The sequence below is a fragment of the Hippoglossus stenolepis genome, chromosome 23 (assembly GCF_022539355.2).
Source record: "Hippoglossus stenolepis isolate QCI-W04-F060 chromosome 23, HSTE1.2, whole genome shotgun sequence".
Lineage (NCBI taxonomy): Eukaryota > Metazoa > Chordata > Actinopteri > Pleuronectiformes > Pleuronectidae > Hippoglossus > Hippoglossus stenolepis.
Window position 1 is genome coordinate 16,278,804 of NC_061505.1, and position 22,884 is coordinate 16,301,687.

The 22,884-nt window shown below is 40.9% G+C and overlaps 1 protein-coding gene across 2 annotated transcripts; it reads left to right on the top strand.

The window, feature by feature from the left end:
• The first annotated feature begins 635 nt into the window (after window positions 1–635).
• On the top strand, window positions 636–21,505 carry trappc14 (trafficking protein particle complex subunit 14). 2 transcript variants are annotated; one of them, XR_004694750.2, is made up of 12 exons: window positions 636–1,359; window positions 4,883–4,966; window positions 6,949–7,078; window positions 7,301–7,387; window positions 7,786–7,906; window positions 8,820–8,967; window positions 9,289–9,350; window positions 10,105–10,274; window positions 12,003–12,139; window positions 13,984–14,168; window positions 14,846–15,044; window positions 18,669–21,505. XR_004694750.2 is itself a non-coding variant. In XM_035149279.2 (12 exons), the coding sequence occupies exons 1-12, from the start codon at window positions 940–942 to the stop codon at window positions 18,670–18,672; spliced, it is 1,713 nt and encodes a 570-aa protein (XP_035005170.1). In that variant the 5' UTR covers window positions 639–939; the 3' UTR covers window positions 18,673–21,505. The 2 variants fall into 2 exon arrangements, 1 of the variants encoding a protein (XP_035005170.1); XM_035149279.2 differs by having other exon boundaries at window positions 639–1,359; window positions 14,880–15,044.
• Window positions 21,506–22,884: the final 1,379 nt, after the last annotated feature.

A 22,884-nucleotide genomic window follows, 5' to 3' on the forward strand; every position in this document is an offset into this window, starting at 1 on the left:
TGCATTTAAACATCAAGAAAAATTACTCATCAACATTTTGTCCTCATGACGTAACACGCAATCAGAACTCAGTGTTAACATGACCGGAGCAACATGCAAACATGATCTGACACGATATGAATTACTAAACACATGATCGTAAATTTGTCACCTAAATCATCCCAATAAAAAATGGAACAAATGAACATGAACTAGTTCATTTTAAGTTTGAACTGGCACAACACTGCAAATGGCAACTCTACTGGACAACAGTCAGCATTGAAAGGCAGAAGTAGCAGAACTGGATCATCACACTGCTGTGATGAATCCTGCATGAGACTGAGGATAGGACCGCCTTTCTCATTAGCATACGGACACAGAAATACAGAAATAAATAAATGTGGAAATAAATTTAAGACATTTGATTATTTATATCCTATTAAATTACAAACTCTTATTTATTTATATATGTATTTATTTCCTTATATATTTATGCATTTATTTAATACATTTATTTATACCTAAGTCATTTTTCATCGTCCATATGTGCCAATAGATGCTTTTACCTAAATCTTACACACTGGACCTTTAATTGAAATGATTTTGGCTATCTGCTGCTTTGGTCTTCGTGCCCAGCTTTGTGGATGCTCTGTCTTCTGGGGGTAGATTAGTTTGGTCTGGTGGTCGCTCTGTTTTGGTAATCTACTAACCGTCCTGTTTGTGGTGGGACTAGTAAAAGAGTTAAAGGAAGTGAAGCGGGGGGGACGGTGGATGCTGATCGCTTGAATGTGACTTTAATTATGTTTCCTACGGAGTTTGGATGTTAGACGGTTTCAGACACATTGTCGTGCGCTTTTGTTTTCCCGCAGGAAGATATCGCGACAGCACTGGTTTGTTTACAATGCAGCAGGTGGTTCACAGTTAGCTGATGTTGGCGGACATTACTTGGCGGTTGCTGTGATGGAACCACTTTGCGAGTATTTCATGTACTTTCCGGCCGCTCCGATACCGAGTCCCTTGGACCCGGCGGAGTACGCAACTCTCCCGCGGCGAAATCACGTCTACCTCGGCGAGACCGTCCAGTTCCTGCTGGTGCTGCGGTTCCGGGAGGAGCGCTCTGGTGCGGTACCCTGGAGGGACCAGCTGGGATCCCTGTCCGCTGTGGCGAGTGTGTGCGTCGCTGAGAGCCGGCAGCAGGGGCACGGCGAGGGGCAGCCGGACCTCCAGAGCAGCTGCAGCGGGGACGACGAGGACAAGGGTCCGGGGGAGAGGGAGCCCGGATGCACCGACAGCAACCGGACCTTCACAGCGTGCAACACGTTCCTCGTTCACCGGAACCCGGCGTCTGATGGGCGGCTGGATGGGAAGGAACCGGTTAAGGTAAGGTGGATTCAATACAGATTTTAAGATGGGTTGCCATAAAAAACAATGGCATCTATATTTATTGTAAATTCATCGGGGGATATTTAATTGAACTTAAACGACAAACTCACTGTCATCACCAAACGTGACCTACTGACCTACCGACCGTGTGAGAGGAAGCAGCCTTCACAGTGTCTCCTCTCTACACACACCCTGCTCCTTATTCTTCTGTTTGAGTTGTTTGTCTCTCTCAGACACAAACGCCTTCAAACTTTGTTCTGCTCGTTGCAGTGAACTTTGTGTTTCAGATGTGTCCAGACTTGAAAGTGCAGTTAGGCCTTCAGGGACTTAAAGGGATAGTTCACAGAAAAAAATGAATATTCACTTTTGGAGTTTCAGGGGGTAAACGGTGTTGTAGCCAAATCAACACAATTCAAGTAAATGATGTCCACTTCTTCAAACGTAAAGAAACATGGTCGCTGGGGGGGGGCTGGTGACTTCTGTGCAGTGGTGTTGTTTCGTGCATCGAAACGTGCAAAGAAGCTGTTCAGTCGGTTCAGCAGAGAGATGTGGTTGTCACAGGCTTGTGGTGGAGGTTTAATATTAATAATACTTATAATAATACATTTTATTTATAGGCGCCTTTCAGAGCACTCAAGGTCAACTTACACGGCAGATAAAAAACACAACATAAGAAACAATGTATCAAAAACATCAATAAAATAAATGTCCGTCCGGGAGTTCAGAAAGGTATGGCGGAGCGAGTTTGTGGATGGCCTTAAAGGTGAGGAGCAGAATCTTAAAAACAATGTGGTATTTGACAGTAGGGGTTTAGTTTAAAAAGGCATAGAGGTAATGATGTCTGATCTACTTTCATAGTACTGCCATACATGCCAGTAGCCAGTCAGATTTCCCTTCAGCCTCAGCGTACCGCTTGTAACGCTGTTGCAATTAAAACCCCGGAACACCTGATGGCGCAATGGTACACAACTGAAGATACGTCCCTAACATCCCCTGGTTGTTGCTAACATCTGCTAACATCAACTGGCGGATTTCATCTTAATAAGTGCAGTAGACCTTCAAACATACAAGGGATATTCATCTTGTCCAATGTTTGCAATGTAGACAGAAATAACTTCCTTTTGATAGGAAGAAACCCGTGTGCAGATAGCAGCCCAGACTGACAATTATGTCAATTATGAACCAACTCCTAATCTTCACCCAACAGTAGTGTCTTCTTTTTCCTAATTACTCCTGCATTTGAAAGAACACCCCTCTATAAATTGTGTTTAAAACTGATTAAAAAACAAACATGTGACATGATATTAAAACATCCCTTACTACAGTTTTTAATTTACCTACACTACACCTGGTATTCTATTGGTTTGTGAATTTTTACAGACTTATTGCACAAATAAATCCACGAGCAGAGGAAATATCTGGGGTTAGATGTTGCATACACACACAGAAGCTGTATGACTCTTATATACTTTTTTATACTTTTATACTCTAAGGAGCAAACCCTTATTTTAAAAAATTACATTAAAGGGCCCATATTGTGAAAGATAAATTTCCTGGGCTTTTACTATGTGTAATTCCTTGAAGGGGGTCAATAGGTTCCCTCAAAGTATGAAAACAGTCACTCCGCAGACTTTTTCACTCAGTCCATTCTAAGAAATATCTTCTTGAAACATACTTCCTTCCCGTATGATGTCATCATGGAATCGCACTCTTCTCTCAGCCCCACCCAGCGGATACCAGTCCAGCCTCCTGTTCCACACTGCTCACCGCATGCTCTACATGCAGCAGTATGGAGTAACGTAGACGTTACTCGGTATTGAAACTCCGTACTGAAACTCTGGACTTACTCCTACATTGGCCGACTGTCCTTTTAAAACTTGAACAAACATGAGGACGGTGTAACTTACCGTTCAGAAACATCCTGTTGTAACCGACTGTGAATTTGTGGCTGGTCTTCTATAGATGTATCCAAACATAACAACGTGACTTTCAGCTGTGTTTACCAGAGAGATCGTCAATGCGCCAGAATGAGACCGGTGATAGGCCTGGTCACGTGTCACTCAAAGTGCAGTCAGCCAATCAGAGGAGGGGCTCATAAATTATTAAAGAGGCAGGCGAAAACAGCCTGTTCTGTCTGGAGCACAAGAGAGAGGCAGAAGAGAGGACATGGAAATACACATTGCTGCAGTTTTTTCGACTTTAAACCACTGATATATCATCTTAGGGGGACCAATACCTCAAATTAAGTCCCAGAAAGGTGTAATATATGGGCCCTTTAATTGCACTGAAGAGCTAATATTTTCATAGTAGTCAATTTATGCTGTTATTGCATAAGATCAAACACCCTACGAAAAAATTACAGTTATCAATGACAGTCATTTGTATTTACAGTCCCTCTATGCTTTAAGGTTCAGTGTTTATGATTTAGGTGAAAAGGATCTATGGCAGAAATTGTATATACAATAATCCTAGTGATGTTTTCACTAGGGATGCACCGATATGGAAATTCTTGGCGATACGATATTGATACCGATATTTGTTTATTACTTGAATAATATGAAAAACAGAAAAAGTGACAAGTGTAACTTTAGATGCCATGGTGTCGGGGTAAATGACGTATTCTCCAAGCAAGCCTTTAGCCCCCTCTCTTTTTATCTATATGACTGCTTGTGTGGCTGTAGTGGATGGGCAGAGGGGGACATTTAATTATGTGATTGGGAAAATTAAAACTCCAGGACAACTGAAGGGGAATACAAAGTATGGGATGCGTATTTGATCATTTATATCATATAAAATATGTCATTTATATGTTTAAAATCATTTTTCAGTCTGTTTCCTGGCGCGATCGGCTCCTCTCGCGCTGAAACCATCGGTGAAGGCGCTGGCCGGCGCATCGCAGCCCATGTGAACCGCACAAAGGTTTAACAGGGGGATGGGAGCGCCTGGCTTTCCTTGGCGCTGGCCTGCGCGCTTCAGCACCCGTGTAAACCCGGCGTCAGTGTACCATAATCTGGATGCCAGATTGGCAGGCTGCAGAAAACATACCAATGAACGTCGCCAATGTTATCGGTGAAAGTCAAGTTTATTACCGATACGCCGATGGCAGTAAACGAGGCGAATATCGTCCGCTACCGATATACGGCCGATACATCGGTGCACCACTAGTTTTCACTAGTGTGTAATAGGAATGTCACAATATGAAATTTTGGTGCCACGATTATTGTCAGAGGAAATATCACGGCTTCAGGATTATCTTTACTATAGAAAGGAAAAGGACACACAACAAGCAATATATAACTAAAATATTTATTATTATCATCAACAATATCCAGTTAGTTTTGTCATGTTTGAAAGGGGAGGGTGAGGTGAGGGGTATTCAGTTTCAATTTGCAACTTCACCACTAGATGTCACTAAATTCTACACACTGAACCTTTAATTATTTGTAGGCTTAAATTCACTTATTGTCTCCACACTCTCTCTAATGTTGAACATTGTGTCCTCTTTCTTGTCCCCCTGCAGTCTGCTCTGGTGTTGGATGACCAGGTTATCTTCTGCCTCACAGTCTCTTTGGACAAGCTGCCAGTGAACACACTCAAAGCCAAGGTAAGACACATGGATGATATGACCATGTAAACTGTGAGACATTACATGTTTCACAGCTCATTCCAATGTTGTTGGCATCGGCTCATCTTGGGAGATGATGGTGAACCATGATGGTAGTTAGTTAGTAACCATTTCTCAGATTGGTTAAGGAGTCCCAAGTTGGGATGTCTATCTCAATAGTTCACTTCTTCCGCACGCAGGTCTGTTCGGGCATTTTTTCCGTAGGTTTAAATTTGGCAGATTAACGTCTACTAGCTTCCAGTCGTGCTTGTAGTCATCCTCGATGCAAAGGTGCAGGCCTTCAAAGTGGCCTCCTGTGCCTTCACTGAGCTCATTGTAAATCACATCTTTGAATATGTGGCCCATTCACATGTGTCTCTGGCAGCCAGCAAGGGGGACCTTGGTGCTGGGAACTCTGTCTTGTAAGGGGAAGCACAAGATGTGTCTCAGGCGGCTCTTCTTCTTAACTTTCACATGTTGGTCAGCTTTCTCTGCCACAGAGGAGAGTGTTGAGCACACAGAACTGGCAGACATACAGCCTGGTGCTTTCTGATGGTTGGTGCTCTACAACCAAGGTCAAGAGGCGCAAATTTCTTGTCTAATCGCGTAAACCTTATATGTAATCTGGACGTGCGAAAAATCTGTGTTGCGTTTGATGTGATAGTGAGCAGTGCTGTGCAAAAAAGACATTTTGATATCCTGATGGGTACATTCATATCCAGATAGTGATACATAACTTTAAAGTTGTGGTTTGGCTTCCAAACTTTGAGTGTTTGTATCATTGTACAGTCCCTGCAAGGCCACAGCATATTTTACTTGTCAATCAGTCTCAATCCACACAGGAGAGGTGAGAAACATGCCCTTTTGCTTAACTGTGATGATTGACTGAAAATATTATATAATAAAAGATCAAAACAAGCTATGGGTAGACTTGTACTGTTACTGATTTGTGAGTCAACATTAACTAACCAACCAACTTATCTTTGTCAGGCATCCATTTTCTCACACAGTGATTAAAAACACATTACTGATAACATTGCTGCACCAAAAGAGTACACTGTGTAGTGTACCATTGGTTAGTTTTATTACTTTAACTGCCAATAACCTTTTTTGTCTTTTCAGTGATGAATAATAATAATAATTATGATGACGTAATTATTATTTCATTATAACCAGTGTGACAGAGCTTAGATCTCATGGTTACACAGCTGTTCATTCCATTTTAGGCTACGTTTACATTGTTTAAACGCCTCTGTGCCCACAGCTGGACGAGTATTATTTTTGCCAGCTTTAAAAGATAATAAATTCACCTTTGTCTAATGCTGTTATGATAAGTTTAGCCTGATATCTTAATATACAGTAACATTTGTTCATCTGAATTGCAGCCAGGCTGCACACTGACACTGGACAAGGTCAATTCTGAATATTTCCACTGTTTATTTCGTCATTAGGGTTCAGGGTTATCAATAATCATCACCATCACCATCAATAACAGTGACACTATTCCCACGAAGTGAATAGATGACATGTGGATCACAATGATAAATCTGATCAGACAGGTTGGAAACAAACCTGTGTGTTCTCCTCTTCAACATTTCCATGCTTTAAAAAAAAAAATTATAACATGCACTGAAACTTGTAAGTCTTTTTTTAAGATACAAATGATAAAATATTATTGTCATTGAAATCTTATTATACAATTGTAAAATTAAAAGTAAAAAACAGATTGTTTCAGTTGTCAAGAGTGCGTGAGAGTGCTCTTCAGTTTTAACAGATTTTGTTCTTACACAAGAACAAAAATAGGAACGGTTGGTGAATCAGGCCCGTTGCCCTCAGGTGCACATGGTTTTATAAATAAGAATATATTTTTGTGTAAGCCATTGTCTGCCTTCGCATGTACACTTTTAGAATGAATCCTTCGCACTGTTTCATAAATGAGGCCCCGGGTCTTTTTGTGTTTGTGTGCCTCTTTGTGCTGTCAGATCATAGTGACTGTGTGGAAGCAGGAGGAAGAAAATGTGGAAGTGAGGGAACATGGCTACCTGACTCTTCTGCAGCTCAGGAGCCCAACGCACACCTTCAGACAGGACCTGAACACCTTCAAGGCACAGGGTACAAAAAATGATTTATCTGTCAACACCGGACATGAACTTGCCCCAAAGAATTCAAGAGTTTGTGGACCTCCGACCTGGAACCACAGATTTCAGTGAGGTTGCCATGCAAAGTCAGTCGTAATGGCATTCGTGTCATTAAATTTGTCCTATGTGACTGCTGAATAACTGTAGTTATGTAAAGTGTCTGTTGTTTTGTATTTGTCTTGTATCTGACTGCCAGTCAACACCACCCTGAATGTTCTGCCACCTCCCAGCGTCCAGTGTCAGCAGATGACCGTGTCTGGAAAACACTTGACCGTTCTGAAAGGTAAACCATTCACATTCACAGATACAATCCCCAGATCTCCTCCAAGTAAGCTAGTGCCATACCGCCCTCAGCTAGAGAACAACGCTTTGAACATAAAACATACTGTCCACTCTGGTTTTAAATTCCAGCAAGAAAAAGAGTAGGTTGTCCATCTAGCATACAGTACAACCCCATAGTAATTGTTTTGGCAGCTATATATGAGTAACCCATTTGTGTGTGTGGTCCCAAGGCTCTTTGTCATAGTAGGAGAAACACATGTGTTACGAACCATGTTAACATGGTTGTATTCCAGTGAGCCAGCAAGAATATTACCAAGACCCTGAAACTGACGCAGTCAAATAGAATGAAGTCACCATGACTGGGCAATCAGCTGCTGTTCCTTCCTCTTGTATCCTAAGTGGTGAACTGCAGCTCTCAGGAGGAGGTGTGTGTAAGAGACATGAAGATAGTTCCCAACTACAACTCGTCCTATCTCCCCATGATGCCAGATGGTTCCGTGCTCATAGTTGACAATGTGTGGTAAGTATGTGCCCATAATGTATACTGTCAGATTAAAGAAAACTTCAATATTTGCAGTGGCGGTTCTGGAGAACAGGGTGGTGTGATCTCAGGAGTGAGTGTGGGTTAGCAGACAGGTAACAGAGTTCTGGATGGACGGATGTTTGTTGAGGGCTTTGGAAGATGTATTATAGAGAATTATACACTCACCGGCCACTTTATTAGGTACACCTTGCTAGTACCGGGTTGGACCCCCTTCTGCCTTCAGAACTGCCTTAATTCTTCGTAGCATAGATTCAACAAGGTGTGGCGTTTAAACGATGCTCAATTGGTACTAAGGGGCCCAAAGTGTGCCAAGAAATTATCCCCCACACATTACACCACCACCAGCAGCCTGAACCGTTGATACAAGGCAGGATGGATACAAGGCAGGATGGATCCATGCTTTTCATTTTGTTTACGCCAAATTCTGACCCTACCATCTGAATGTCGCAGCTGAAATCGAGACTCATCAGACCAGGCAACGTTTTTCCAATCTTCTATTGTCCAATTTTGGTGAGCCCGTGCGAATTGTAGCCTCAGTTTCCTGTTCTTAGCTGACAGGAGTGGCACCCGGTGTGGTCTTCTGCCGCTGTAGCCCATCTGCTGCAAGGTTCGACGTGTTGTGCGTTCAGAGATGGTATTCTGCATACCTTGGTTGTAACGAGTGGTTATTTGAGTTACTGTTGCCTTTCTATCATCTCGAACCACTCCGCCCATTCTCCTCTGACCTCTGACATCAACAAAGGCATTTTCGTCCACACATCTGCCTCTCACTGGATATTTTCTCTTTTAGGAGTAATAATCTATCCTACTTTATGTATATCAGTGAAAAATGTTTATCTTTGAAAAAAATATTGATGCACTTATGACCCATATGTATTTATCCCACCAGCCACCAATCAGCTGAGCTCACCATGGCGTCATTCTATCGGATCGATAGTGAGTCATCACGCTTACCGAGCACGCTCAGTGCGCTGGAGCAACAGAACTTTCTATTTCAGCTGCAGCTTCAAAACAAACCAGAAGAGGACTCCAGTGAGGTGAGGAGACAGCTCCTTTACTTCGAGTTTTTAACAAACACAGGATGAAATAGGAAATTAGCTGGGGACTATCTTCAGCAGCAAATTAATCTACATTTAGTGCTTTAGTTAAAACTTCTGGTATATGATGTGTGTGGGACCGAGTCAAAATAAATGTGTTCTTATGGTGATTAGGATCACTGTGTCTTACTGATATATTTGCCGACAAAGAAAGCATCTAATTACACTCATGAAACTTTTATTCAACTTTCTGGCACAATCTGTGCGTGCACATGGAGGAAATTGTGTTGCAGTGAGTTTATTCTCTCTTTTTAAACATAGGGTTTGGAAATCCCTTTGGTGGCTGTGTTACAATGGTATACTCCAGCACTTCCTCTCACAAGGTAACTGGTCATCTTTTGTTCAACATGTAGCAAATCTCTACTGACATTTCCGAGTGCTGTGAAAACAATGTAGGAGTATTATCTTTTATTGTTTAAAGAATTACCCTTTGATTTTACAAACCTGAGTCATTCAGTCAGTTTTTTCACACGTCTTGTGGCCTGGGCACTGGACAACATGCTACACGCTCAATGCTACAACTACGCTTTTGTGTATTTTGAAATCATAAAGAAAAACAACAATAGAAAAATATGTTTTGACAGATCTGTGACAGACCGTGTCCACAGCAGGCTTTCTGACTTATTTTTCATCAAAAGATAATTAATATATAGTAACTTCTTGCATTGAGTTTTTTTGGTAATTTTATAATATTACCTAATATTCAAATTTTATAATAGAATTTGAATATTCCAACTGTTTGATCATTTCATTATGCTTTTGCATGTAGTGCATTACCTTAAACAACTGCCAGCCTATAGTTGGACTTAGATTATATTAGCATTCATGTTGCTGTTGCCTCTCAGTGGTGTTCTGTCAACTTGAACCACTTGAATGCCAAGCATACTGTGTTTATGACCAGACACCAGTAGTAGGAAAAACCACAGCAATCTATTTATGTGAGCTAGTTCCATGATCCACCTTTTGTACATTCTGACTCACTAGCATTACTAAATTGCAAAACCAGTTTCACTTGTAACAAGTCAAAACGTTTGCCATGTGATAGGAAATAAAAACACTTGTTTCCTTTTTTTCCAGATATATCTCTAGTTGTTACTCGTTGCCCAGTATCCGCTTGGATCGTCCTCAGCTGGTGATGACAGCTTCCTGCCCAAGGGCCGTCAGGCCTCTGGAGCACTTCTGGGTTAAATACACCCTCCTGAACAACTTGCAGGACTTTGCCGTCCATCTGATCTGGAATTCTGAAGGTGAGAAGCAGACTTGAAACACTGTTCCAACTTCATCAGAAAGATAAAGATGTCCACATGATAAGATGTCATTATTCAACACGAGCATCGACAATTAATTCATTCATCTTTGCCTTACTCATGGTTTGGCTATTCGAACGCCACTTTAATCAGCTTAAATGAGCTGAAAAGTCATGTAATGACAAAAGCAATTAATCAAAACGTTATCTATACAGCACATCTCATTCCATGTGGACACACAATGTGCTGCACAGATTGTGAGCTACGACAAAAGTAGCAGCTACAAAACCAGGTGGATAAAATAGTAAGATAAGAAGATAGTAAGATATAAAATAAAAGGAGGATTTTGTTAAAGTTTTTTTTTCTAGTTAAAACTCTAGCGTCAGGATCCTTGAGCTGATCAAGATGCTTTTTACAGGTTCCTGTGAGCAGTAGTCTGGCCGACTGAAAATAAAAGCATGGACACATTTTTCCCTGTCTTCTTGGAACGCTCCTTTCTTTTGAAATATTTCTAATAGGATAAAATCCAATTTTAACTATGTTGTTGATTTGGCTCTGGAAAGCGAGGTCGGTGTCCAAGATGACACCAAGGTTCCTGACAGTGTGACACTATCCAGAGATAGTGATGATAAGAGGTCTGCTGTCTATTTCTTTTCCCCCCGACAACCTGGACTACTATCTTATCTTTATTTAACTGTGAAAAATTGCTAGACATCCAGATGCGAATATCTTTGATGCATTATGGCAATGTGTCTATGGGGCTCCGTTCATTGGGGGAATATATAATTGCATGTCATCAGCATAGTGCTTCTTAATAATTTGGCCAAAAGGCAGCAAGTATAAATTTAACAGTAATGGGCCTAAAATAGATCCCTGGGCTACACCCAAGTTAAACTACACACTGTTAAACATTTTAAATGTAAGAGCAGTTTCTGTTCCTCCAGGCTTTGGACTTTACTCTTACAGTAAACAGACGCCTACATTAAGTGCTGTAAGATTTATATGAAATACGTCTTTACTATTGTGCTTTCTCAATTCTTACATTTCTACTGTAAATTAAAGTCACTCACAGGTTAATCTTTCTACAGTGAAGATCATGTTCGCCTTTATCCACAACTGTATTCATTGACTTTGCTGGATTATAACTGCATTAATGTAGTTTAATGTGTAGATGTAGAAGATGTATTTTCGCAGAACAACCTAACAGTACAGTGATGTACAGATTTCCCAAGAGAGGCCTAATATCTGTGTTGGTGGGAACTAACAGAGGTTTGTTTTATCAGTTCCAGCAGCCACACAGGCCGCTTGGGGCCCAGCATAGTTTGCTGTTACTGTATGATAAGATAAAAAAAATGCACTTCATAAATTGCTGTTTGACTCCAGGAGTGAAATAGAGATAATCAACGCAGGTCAAGGTCACAGTGATTTCATGTTCTTGTGAAAGGGATTTGGAACACCCATTTCAATGGCACAAACATTCACCTGAACTCAAGGATGACCTGATTAGAATTGGGAGGCTAAAGGTCAAAGTCACCGTGAGCACTTTATCTTAAGGGTAGGCGGAGGCATATAATCGTAGGGCAGAAATTCTAGCTTGAAAGATAAAGCACCTCAGCAATGTGAGTCTTAGAGTTCTGTCTTGATCTAACTTTGTATGCTTTGTCCTACCTATGCTTGTTACTCCCTCCCCCTACTTGGTCCCTATTCCTCCATCCGTCTTTTCCTCAGCTCATAGTCATCAGCAGGACCCCAGGGATGAAGCGGTGGTGTGCCAGTCTCCCATCAACAACCTGGGACAGTGTAGCAAGGGCTCCACCCTCTCCTTCACTGTGGCCTTCCAGATCCTCAGAACTGGACTCTTTGAGGTACCAAACATTTGCGAGGTCGCACACTGAGTAACATACTTAGTACACTGCAAGTATTCCAGTGGTACAGAACAACTTTGACTTCAACCAATCAAATTGTATTTGTATAGCCCATATTCACAAATCAAGGTGCAACATCTCTCTCCTTAACCCTCAACAAGAGTAAGGAAAAATACATTGATTAACGGAAACAGTTTGTAACTTAATGGAAAACTGTGTCTATGTTTCAAGTATTTATACATAAGAAAATGTCTCATAGAGATGAAGGGAGCAGCAATGACAAATTAATTGAGAAGTTGTTATCAGTAATGGTAGAGTATGTGAGTAGGCGTATTGTTTTTTAAGCAGTCTTGTTGTAATCATAGTCCACGATCAGGATCCACCACCACCACAATCAGATGCCACCACTATCTACGCTCTATCATCTTGATCCACCATCATGATCCACGATCAGCTGCCAACACGATCATGATCCACGATCTCCATCACGATGTGGGATTCGTGATGCACCATAATGATCTATGGTCCATGATCACAGTCTACGATCCACCATCATGATCCAGGATGTGGCCGCAGCTGCGGTCCTGGATCTGCAAACGATAAAGCCCAATGACTCCGGGGAAGAAGTCCAGTCAGTAACATGTATTGATAAGATATTAATGAGGGAGAAGAGGAAAGAGAAGCTCCACCTGTCATGTGACCCCTGACATTCTAGACCTAAAGCAGCATAACTTAGATCTGGTCCAAGACAAACCTGAACCAGCTCTAAATAACGGCTCAATAAAAAGGAAGGTTTTAAGCCTACTCTTAAACGTAGAGAGGTATGATGGTGCCATATTATTAAGGGCCTTGTAAGTGAGAAGGAGAATTTTAAATTCTATTCGAAAAATTTTAAATTCTAATCGAAAATTTTTAAATTCTATTCGAAAAATGGAAAGCAAAAGATTGATACAGCATAACTTTGACATTGATTCAACTGAAGTTACTAACATTTTACCCAACTAATACCCAGAGCTTAGACTGATGAATTTCTCACCTCAGAGGGCTTAAATAAAGGGACACCCCACATGGGTTCGTAGCTGCCTAAAGAATTAAGTTTGTACCTACTAAATATGGACTTTGTAACTGTTATATGCTAAACCTGCTGACAGGCGTATAGTAACCTCTGTGATAAAACTTAAGCTGCTTTCAGACATGCTCTGAACTCTGGATAATCTCATGACATTCTCCGGAGGGGCTGTGTGTGATAACGCAACTGCCTGAATGAGAGGCTCCGGACTTTCTCCGGGCGTTTCTCCGCCCAGCCCCTTTGTTAAAACTCTGGATAATTCCTGAATGAGCCAATGTAAGAATATAGCAGATGCACTGGGGGATTCACTACAAGCGACTGGGCATATTGATTTGACGTTTCGAACATGAAACAGACGCAAACATAAAAAACCCCCCCAAAAGAATACATCTCAGGAGGAACAGGCAGTGCCAAACATGTAGAAGACACAGATGAAGATGTCAAGAGAGCTTTTGCTGATGTGCTGTAAACAAATGCATGTGATCTCCACAGCTGAAGATTACATCCACCCCTTACCTGAACGCTGTGGAGATTTCTGTGTTGTTGTGAATGCGTCTGAGTGGAGAATCACCTGCCCCCATGTTTATGTGTGAAAGGCAAACTCCTGAGAAAGTATGGACCCAACTGTGCTGTCTGAAAATGACTTTAAAGTGGATAAGTTGGGAATAGACATATTTTTGTTTTACAATATAAACATGGCTGAATACAATAATTGAATTAATGAAGTGCTCTTCCCTCTTGTCTTCTCTTATCTTGCTCCATGTTAACACTTCAGTTAAGCCAGCATATGAAACTGAAGCTTCAGCTCACAGCTACTGTGTCCACTCCTCCTCCTCGATCGCTACTGAAGAAATCTCCACTATCATCAAGCTTGGTAGCCGGGGAGCTTCTAGAGACACGTACCCTGGGCCGATCTCAGAGCTTCTCCCACCAACAGTCGGCCAGATCAAACCATGTTAGGTACAGAGGCTACATTTATTTCCCCCAATTTTCTGGATTATAATCCCGGTTCAGCCTTTCTATGTTTTCGTTTCACTGCTTTGTGTTGTAAAACTCTGATTATAGCCTTAACAGTATCCGGTGGCCCCGCTGGCCCCCTCTTGGCAGCACCACTGCATTGATGTGCATTACACCGTACTGGTCAACAAGTGACTCTGCTCTTTTCTAATCACTCACTCGTAGAACTGATCTTTATAATAACCTGCTGAATGTATGTGTTACTGGATAAGCGGGGCGTCGCTTCTTCTGCTACAATGAAGTTAACACACTGCGTTGCTTCAAAATCTGTTCTCTGTCGCTCTTTACACAAACTGACGATCACATTTATTTTGTTATTAATGATGGTGTCAGATCCTGAATTTCACAACGTCTCGTGTTGTATGTGTCAGGTGAACTGTGTGCTAGCAAAATTTGTTTTCAATGTGGATAAATACGTGCTTCATAAACTCTGGAGCGAATCAAACAAATATTTGGTGAACTGGACACTTTTTACCATGAGCTTTACACCGTGGTAATCATCCGCAGTTTTAATGATAATTTAAATTTCATATAGTAATACTATCCGTCGGGAATTTGCCTGTGGTTAATCATGATACCAGTAACCGTTTCATCCCTACACCTAACCATTCCTGTGTCAGCATGTCCATGACACGGTGTCTCTGTTTGTTTCAGGACAGGCAGTGTGATGGAGCATCGGGCAATCACACCACTTCTGGGACCTTCAATGGGCAGAGCCACCCACCCTCCCCCTGACCACACCCTCATTTCACTGGACAAAATAGCCAAGAGAAAGTGTAAAGTGTTGGTGCTGGAACATATCCAAGAGGCATACTGCAGGTAAGACAACAGCTTTAACAATATGAGTTTCTAATAAGCTCTCCATGAGGACATAGCCTCTTATAATTAACTTAAATTTGTATCTAAATGTAAAAATACAATGGTCAGGAGTATATAAAACTAGGCTTAAAGGTTCAGTGGGTACAATTTAGTGACAGTGGTGAAGTTGCATTTTGCAGCTGAACACCCCTCCCCTTTCAAACATGAAAGAGAACCTGTGGTAACGGTCAGTTGTCATAAAAACACAAACGGACCCACTCCCGATGTACAGTAAATATAAAGTATTTATTAATAAAGGGCCCATTCTAGGGTAAGGAAAACAACAATTTAGATGATTAGAGACTAGTGAAAACAGGACTGGGATTATTTGATTATTATTATTATTTTATATTCAATTTCTGCCAACAGTTCCCTTTCTCAAAAGGGGTAGGATGCAGAGGTCACCAACAAGAAACCATAGTGGTAGTGTAGCTAGACTCAGTTCTTCCTTTAGTTCCTTGATTGATATTTTCTAAACATCAGAAGTTGTAGTCACAAAATATCCTTAGGCTTGAAAAAATGTAAATGAAACATTTGATTTAATAAGATTTGATAAACAGGTAGATAGGTTACACGTGATCTGATTTCTGGTATTAACCCCAAGGTGTAAACAGGATCCATGAATTATTCCCTGAGATTTATTCCACAAAATGTCATGGTTATCCGTCCAGTAATGTTTGTGCAACCAAACATGCAAAACAACCAACAAACAAACGTATAGGAATTAAAACCGTAAACCATAAACTAGGGCTGCAAGCAGCACTGTCGGGCCCTTACCCCTGTGCACGATGGGGCCTGATCCGGCCGCGGGGCGACGGTCAAACAAGGACTGGGAAAAACGGCTCCGTGTTGCGTACATTCTGGGCAACGCAAGAAGGATAAACTTCCTGTCTTTAGTTACAAAAAACGTCCATTTCACGGCAAATCAGTAGGTGGTGCTATGACCCTGAGTTAATTTGACACATGTTTCTTTCAGGCTGAGACTCTTATGTGAGAATTTTGGTCTTGATTCGACAGTTGCTCTCAGTGGGCACCACACTTTTGTCAACACAAAATAAAGTCTCTCACGGCTCATTTTACTCTTAAACATGAACTAAAGTTGTCTCTCAACATTGTTTGACACATATCAGTAAGTTTAATATGGTTTTCAACACATTATCAACCTGAAATACAGGAAAGAATTAATTCTTTATAGCTCTCAGCAGGAAGCTCTATTACACTTGGGCAAACCATGGACTCACACTTCCCTCTAGCGATTTAAACTTGCAACTACAGCTCAATCATCCTGATTTGAAATCATTAAGCATCAACCTTCGCCGCACCGCTGTGGTTAAACGGTTTGAGGAAAAGTCACAATTCTGACCATGAAGTATGATGAAGGTCATATGACTATTCTGAGCACATTTGATGTGTATATTGCAAACCAGCCAGGAGCAGGGTGTCTAAAGTAAAAAAAAACGTCACTTCCTGTCGCCAGCAGGTGGCGCTGTGACGACGAGTCAATATTGACATATGGATCTGATCAGGCCAGGACTGTGATCGTGTGGAAGAGTTTTGAGGCTGATTGGACAATGCACAGAGGAGTAACAAATCCCTCTTTTTTGGCGAATCATCAAACTTTGACGCCACGCCACAGTCACACCGTGTGAAGTACACTAAAACTTTTTAATAACTTTGAATTTCCATGGAGTTAAGATGACCCTCACTAAATTTTAAGTTGATCTGATGAAAGCTCTAGGAGGAGTTTGTTCAAATACAACATGTGTAAACTGCCAAAAACGGTCGACTTCCTGTTTGGCCTGTCTAATTGCTGTAAGAGGCTTTTTTGTTCTAAATGATATGTCACATGTCCCTACAATTTTTGTACATGTCGGTCAATCGTGGTGCCGAGGCTGTTCTTTAGGGGGCGCTGATCTGCTATTTGGCCAAGCCCATTCTTAAATACCATATGAATGTCTTCAGGGGTGGGGGGGCTGTTGTCACATACATAATGTTTAAGGGAGATTGAACAATGTACACTGAAGTTACAGCAATTTCGTGTGTCGCAGTGACATGTTGTCCATAGGACTTCATCATCAATGTCTTGAGGTCCTTCTGACAAAGTTTGACATGTATGTGGTCAATGGAAGAGGAGGAGTACATCAAAGTGTAAGACGTGCAAAAAAACAAGACATTTCCTGTTGCCACCAGGGGGTGCTGTGATTTTAAGTCATGATTTATGTGTAGATGTCATCAGGCAGGGCCTCTTGTCATATATCTCCAGTTTGGGGTAGATTGGACCATGTATGTCCAAGATACAACAACCTCGTGTTATGATGGCGATTCATCAAAATTTGACGCCACGCCACCTTCAGACCATGTGACGAAAAATTTTGTGAGTTTTCGGGTATGATAAGGCCCCCAAGGTCCTTCCACTGTCGTGCTCGGGCCCTAATGTGTGAGAGAGAAGTAGAAATGGAGCCAGGACGGGCAGCGAATCAATGTGTTTGGGTGTAGCTTTTTAATGAAACTAATTTTAACAATTTGCAAAACAAATCGTATTAGTCTTAGTCTTGATGACCACACTTTACAGTACAGTCAAGCAATCAATCAATCAAACTTTATTTGTACAGCCCATATTCACAAATCACAATTTGTCTCATAGGTCTTTAACAAGGTGTGACATCCTCTGCCCTTAACCCTCAACACGAGTAAGGAAAAACTACTAAAAAACCCTTTTAACAGGGTAAAAAGAAGGTAGAACCCTCAGAGAGAGCCACATGTGAGGGATCCCTCTCCCAGGACGGACAGAAGTGCAATAGATGTCACGTGTAAAGGAGAACATCAGAAAGATAAGGGATTTAGCAGCATTGATTAGAATAAACACTTTGTAGCATAATGGAAGGTAAATGAATTGATGGATTATCTTCAGTAATGGTCGAGTATCTGAGGAGAAATATTATGTATCAAGCAGTCTTATTGTAATCATAGTCCATGGTCAGCAGCCACCACGATCATGATCCACCATCAAGATCGGATGCCACTATAGTCCACAGTACTTTACAGTTTGCCATTCACCCATTCACACACACATTCTTACAGTGCTTCTATGGGCAGCACTTTTTCGGGGCTCAGCATCTTGCACAAGGACACTTCGGCGTGCAGATGGGAAGACTTGGATCGAACCACCGACCATCTGGTGGGAGGCTGACCGCTCTACTGCTCAGCCACAGCCGCCCATTTACATTGTTGGATTTATTTCAATGGTGTGTCTGGTTGTGTTCACACTTGTCCTTAGAGCTTTCCACTTGAGATTTGATAACCTGAGATAGAGCAGCAGTTAGCAGGAGCAGCAGTTGTTTTCAACACAATATGTCGCTATGTTTTCGGCAACGTCATATTGATTCTGACCCCTAGTGTAGCAAACTGTAAAGTGTAACATGTCTCAAGCCTGTAACATAGGATGATAAAGAAAAAAACCTTACTTTTAGATTTGTGCACAAAAAAAGATGTGTGAGGCCAAAAAGCCCTGATACAGTTCTGTTATTCTTAACTGGAAGCAGTCAAAGCATGTTATGCCAATCCCTACTCTGTCTGTCCTGTCAGATGACGTGGAGAGGAATGTTGTACTGAAGATACAAACATCAGTGTTGATCCATCAGTCCAGCCTCCATGGAAGGAGGAGCAGAGAGGAGGGGAATCAAAGGCCAGGAGGAGTGGCGGTGACGTGGTCGGGGGGGGAAGAGATGATGAAAGGAAAAGCCCTCATGGAGCCACAGCGGTTCTTCATTTCACTGGTTTATCATTTCAATGGATTAGGTACTTATTCTCCTTCAAATCATCATTTCATTCCATCAGAGTTATTATTTTTTGTTAAACATTTTCTTCAAGCCTACATTTAATTGAATTCTGTGGGTTATTTTTTTACTCTCCTATGTCTGGGGGGGATTTTGTTGATATTTACATATGAAGGTTTTATTAAAGCATCATTGACTGTTTTTTTTTGTATATGGCAGCTCACGTGTCATTTTGGATTTTCAGTCAGGAAACCTCAGATTGGCTACATTTGTGTGTACACTTGTTTGCCATCCCAGTTCCACCTTGTGCAAACAGTCTGTTTATCTGTTTCACACGACCTCCTTGCAAATAGCCCTGAGCCCAGCTGCAGCAAACACCTTCAGGATAAACTGGACCACTGGCTATTACACAGACTGAAGAGCAGCACATTAATCAAATGTTCAACAATCACATATACATTACTATTACATTACACATATCACATACTGCTGGAATGTTTGGCCGTCTATACCTTGGGCCATGTAAAAAAAAACTAGAAAGCTTGTCCCCAAAGCCAGCTAGGTTCTGGTCAGAAAGAGTATGTGCTAAGCTAAGCTAAACGTGTGCAGAAACTAATTTAGTTCTGTGCTGAAAATCTAAACTGATATTAATCTACAGTCAGATTCTGGGTAATGAAGCCATAACAGAGTCCCCACAAGCTCCGACTGCTCCTTTAAATAATCGTGGACATATGCTGCTCTACATTCTGACTGGGTAGTGCCTATGGTTTTTAACTGCAAACTTTTTTTTGTCCATAAAATCCTGAAACATGCTACTGTGTTAGGATAATGTAGCCATGGTGATATACTAATGCAAATGCAATTGTCTGTGTTTTGTAACTGGACCACAAACGTGTTATAGTCAGTTTACAAAAGTTGACAGCCAACTCGAGGAAGTGATGTGCACTCAGATTGACATTCATCTGAAAAAAGTTATTTTTAAAATAGGGCAGAATTTCAATGTGAGTGTATTGCAGCTTCATAAACTAGTCCTTACACTGACTGATTTGATCTATTTATTGTGAATGTTGAATTTTTTTCTTGTAAGTTCTGTAGAATCTAGTTTTTAAATGGATGCTTTTATAGTCTTTAGTTTGAACTGTCTGCAGTCGATCAGTGCATCGATGCACCAACAACTGTGCAGCACATGATATATAATCTGAATGAAAGCTGTCATGAATAATGTGAAGTGCAGTGGGAGCAGGGTGGAGGTAATGGGGTTCCACTGGCATTTAGTTTCTTTTACATTTCTAACATTTACATTTCTAGATTTAAGTTGTCCCAGTGGAGAACAATATTGGTCTTATGGGACCATTAAAGTGTCTGCTCAGTAAAGACTTTCAGGCAGCTGTTTAATGCAGGTGAAAAGATTTTGATCAGTTTACAAACTGAAACCTTTCTTCTTCCGTTGATATATATTTCTGTCTTACTGTGTCAAAGCCACTTAATAATTTCCTAGTTTGATCATTTCATTGTCAATAGTTTGGGTGCAGCTAGCAGTGGTTTTGGTGATATGCTGTGTGTGCAGAATCACCTGCTAAATAAGCAAAGGGATAAGATGCCCCAGAGGTTGTGTCTGAAAGCCTTCCCCCTCCTCACTGCTTGGACAGCTCTATGTAGAGTCTATGCAGTGAGCTCATCACTGCTCATTTTCTCTGTAATACAATTGCAATGTGCCACGTCAATAAATATCTGAAGCATTTTAGAGATAAATACATATTTTACTGAGCGTATTTTCAACACAAATATTTAGTGTCTGCTACAACTTTCAATTCTCTTAAATCAAGGCTTTTTCTGTTTTTCAGCTGCTTTTTATTGAGTCACATCTGAGGGTTTTGTTCATCTTTGTCTATGTTTACTCTCTACATTCATTTATTATATGAAACTGTATCGGGGGAAAAACTAACCTCATAGCCTCATGGTGTTTAAAAAGTTTTAATCAGATGAGACTTGATGTGACATCAGAAAGGCTGCTTCATCAGGGCTGAACTAGCAACCCTGGAAAATACTGTATCGACTGTTGTGATTCAACCCACTGACACAAAGTGTTGGTCAACGTAATTTGCTCACCATTCCAAGAGAATGTGGTCATTTAAATCCCACTGGTGTCCCTGCCCTTTTCAACAAAAAGCTTTCTCCTGCAGCTTGTTAACAGATGTGAATCGCAGGGATTCCAAACACATCTGGGGAGTTCATCTAAAGAGTAGGATTAAAAAGCCCAGCTACTAAACCCTCAAGGTTAAAATGCTCACTCTACAAGTTCATTGTTGGAAAGACTCAGTTAATGTTATAATGTAACAATTACCATGAGGACCCAGAGATAAGATGTTTTGGAGAGAAGTTGCAGGGTTTATCATTCAGAAAACATTACTGTGCTGTGTCATATATTCTACACAGCAGCAATGTCAGAATTAACTCTTACTGTAATTTCAACAATTTCTTCAGTGATTGTATTAGAATAGCATATAATGTTGGGAATAATAATCTCTCTAATAATTTCATTTCTGGAGCAGAACTCAATCAGGTAGAGAACGAGTGCATTTTAATGCTTTCTTGTTTTGTCTATTTAAATTAAGAAACTAATAAAACTTTCATTTTACATTTTCACATCTGTCTGGCAAATGTTTCCATTCAATCGGCAAATTTTGTCTCTTTCTGTCTGACCTGTGATTCCCTCTGATCTCCATTTCAAGTATTTGGTGCCCGAAAATGTTTCCCTGCTAAAAGAAAAGATCATCGCTCTTATTCAGAGTCGTCCTGTTGGAATGTCCGTGCCGAAAGTTACATGCAGGTGTGGCTAAAAACCTCTGTCATGTGTGAAACAAAAAATGTAGCTGTGGATGTGTTGTAGGTGTTTTCACAAAGACAAACACAGTTTCTTTACCCCCTCATATTTCATTGACAAAAAAACGTCGTACATTACATTCATTTTCTGTTAAATGTTCACATATGAGCAAAATTACATCTTCAAAAGCATAAGTTATGAAAAAAGTAACACGAATGATATCTATAATATTTTTCTTTGGAGACCCAATTAAAAAGCTCCAGAAGAGACTAAACAACAACATTCAGGTGAACAGGTTAAACAGTTTGTCATCACATAGAGGTCACTCTTTCATTACTTTGGTCATTTGTATGCATGGCATATGGAACATCTGCAAGACATAAAAAAGGGATAAATATTAGTGCCGCACAGATAACCACAATCAGGACTGAAGCTGTGATATGGATTCATAGTGTTTTTCTCATGGAAAATCTGTTAGCAAGCATACAGTGAAAAGGAACACTTCACTGTCCGTCAGACATGATGGCAGATAAATGTTCACTGTGGTTGATCATCTATCTGAGATAGTGTCAGATTTGTCAGCTAGCTCTTGTTTAGATTATTCTTACTTGTTGACTTGATGCTGAATTTTTTCTTCCTAAGGAGAGAAAGAACAAAGGTGAGAGACTCAAACATGAAGATAAAGAACTATTGCATGAGCACGAAAGAATAGAGGAGACATAGGTAGAGATGAATAGTTATTGTAGAATAAAGAATGAAACCCTTTCCAGTGCGGATCCGGTTTGCGCTCAGATAAATATGCTTCTGAATTACATAAACCTGTGACCTGAAATTACAATTAAACTTTTGTCCTGGTTACATCCCGGCTGCAAGTCAAAATCAGAGGAAACAACCATATCGTCATCCCGTCCTTGAAAAATACGAAAAGAAAACGATGGAAGGGCCCATGCCTACCCTGCATGCATGCTGTATATAAACCCTAATCAGGCAATTCTACATTTTATATTTGTAATAAACACACACACACACACACACACACACACACACACACACACACACACACACACACACACACACACACACACACACACACACACACACACACACACACACACACACACACACACACACACACACAGGGGCGAAAAAACCAAACCCTGCTGGAGCATCTCTTTTTCGACTCGCTCACACCCACACCCTT

Bases quoted from the DNA above. Each gene is read 5' to 3' on its own strand.
- trappc14 (XM_035149279.2), top strand. From the start codon at position 940: ATGGAACCACTTTGCGAGTATTTCATGTACTTTCCGGCCGCTCCGATA. The intron at 1,360-4,882 runs GTAAGGTGGATT...GTCCCCCTGCAG, and splicing joins ATGGGAAGGAACCGGTTAAG to TCTGCTCTGGTGTTGGATGA. The intron at 12,140-13,983 runs GTACCAAACATT...TTAACACTTCAG, and splicing joins TCAGAACTGGACTCTTTGAG to TTAAGCCAGCATATGAAACT.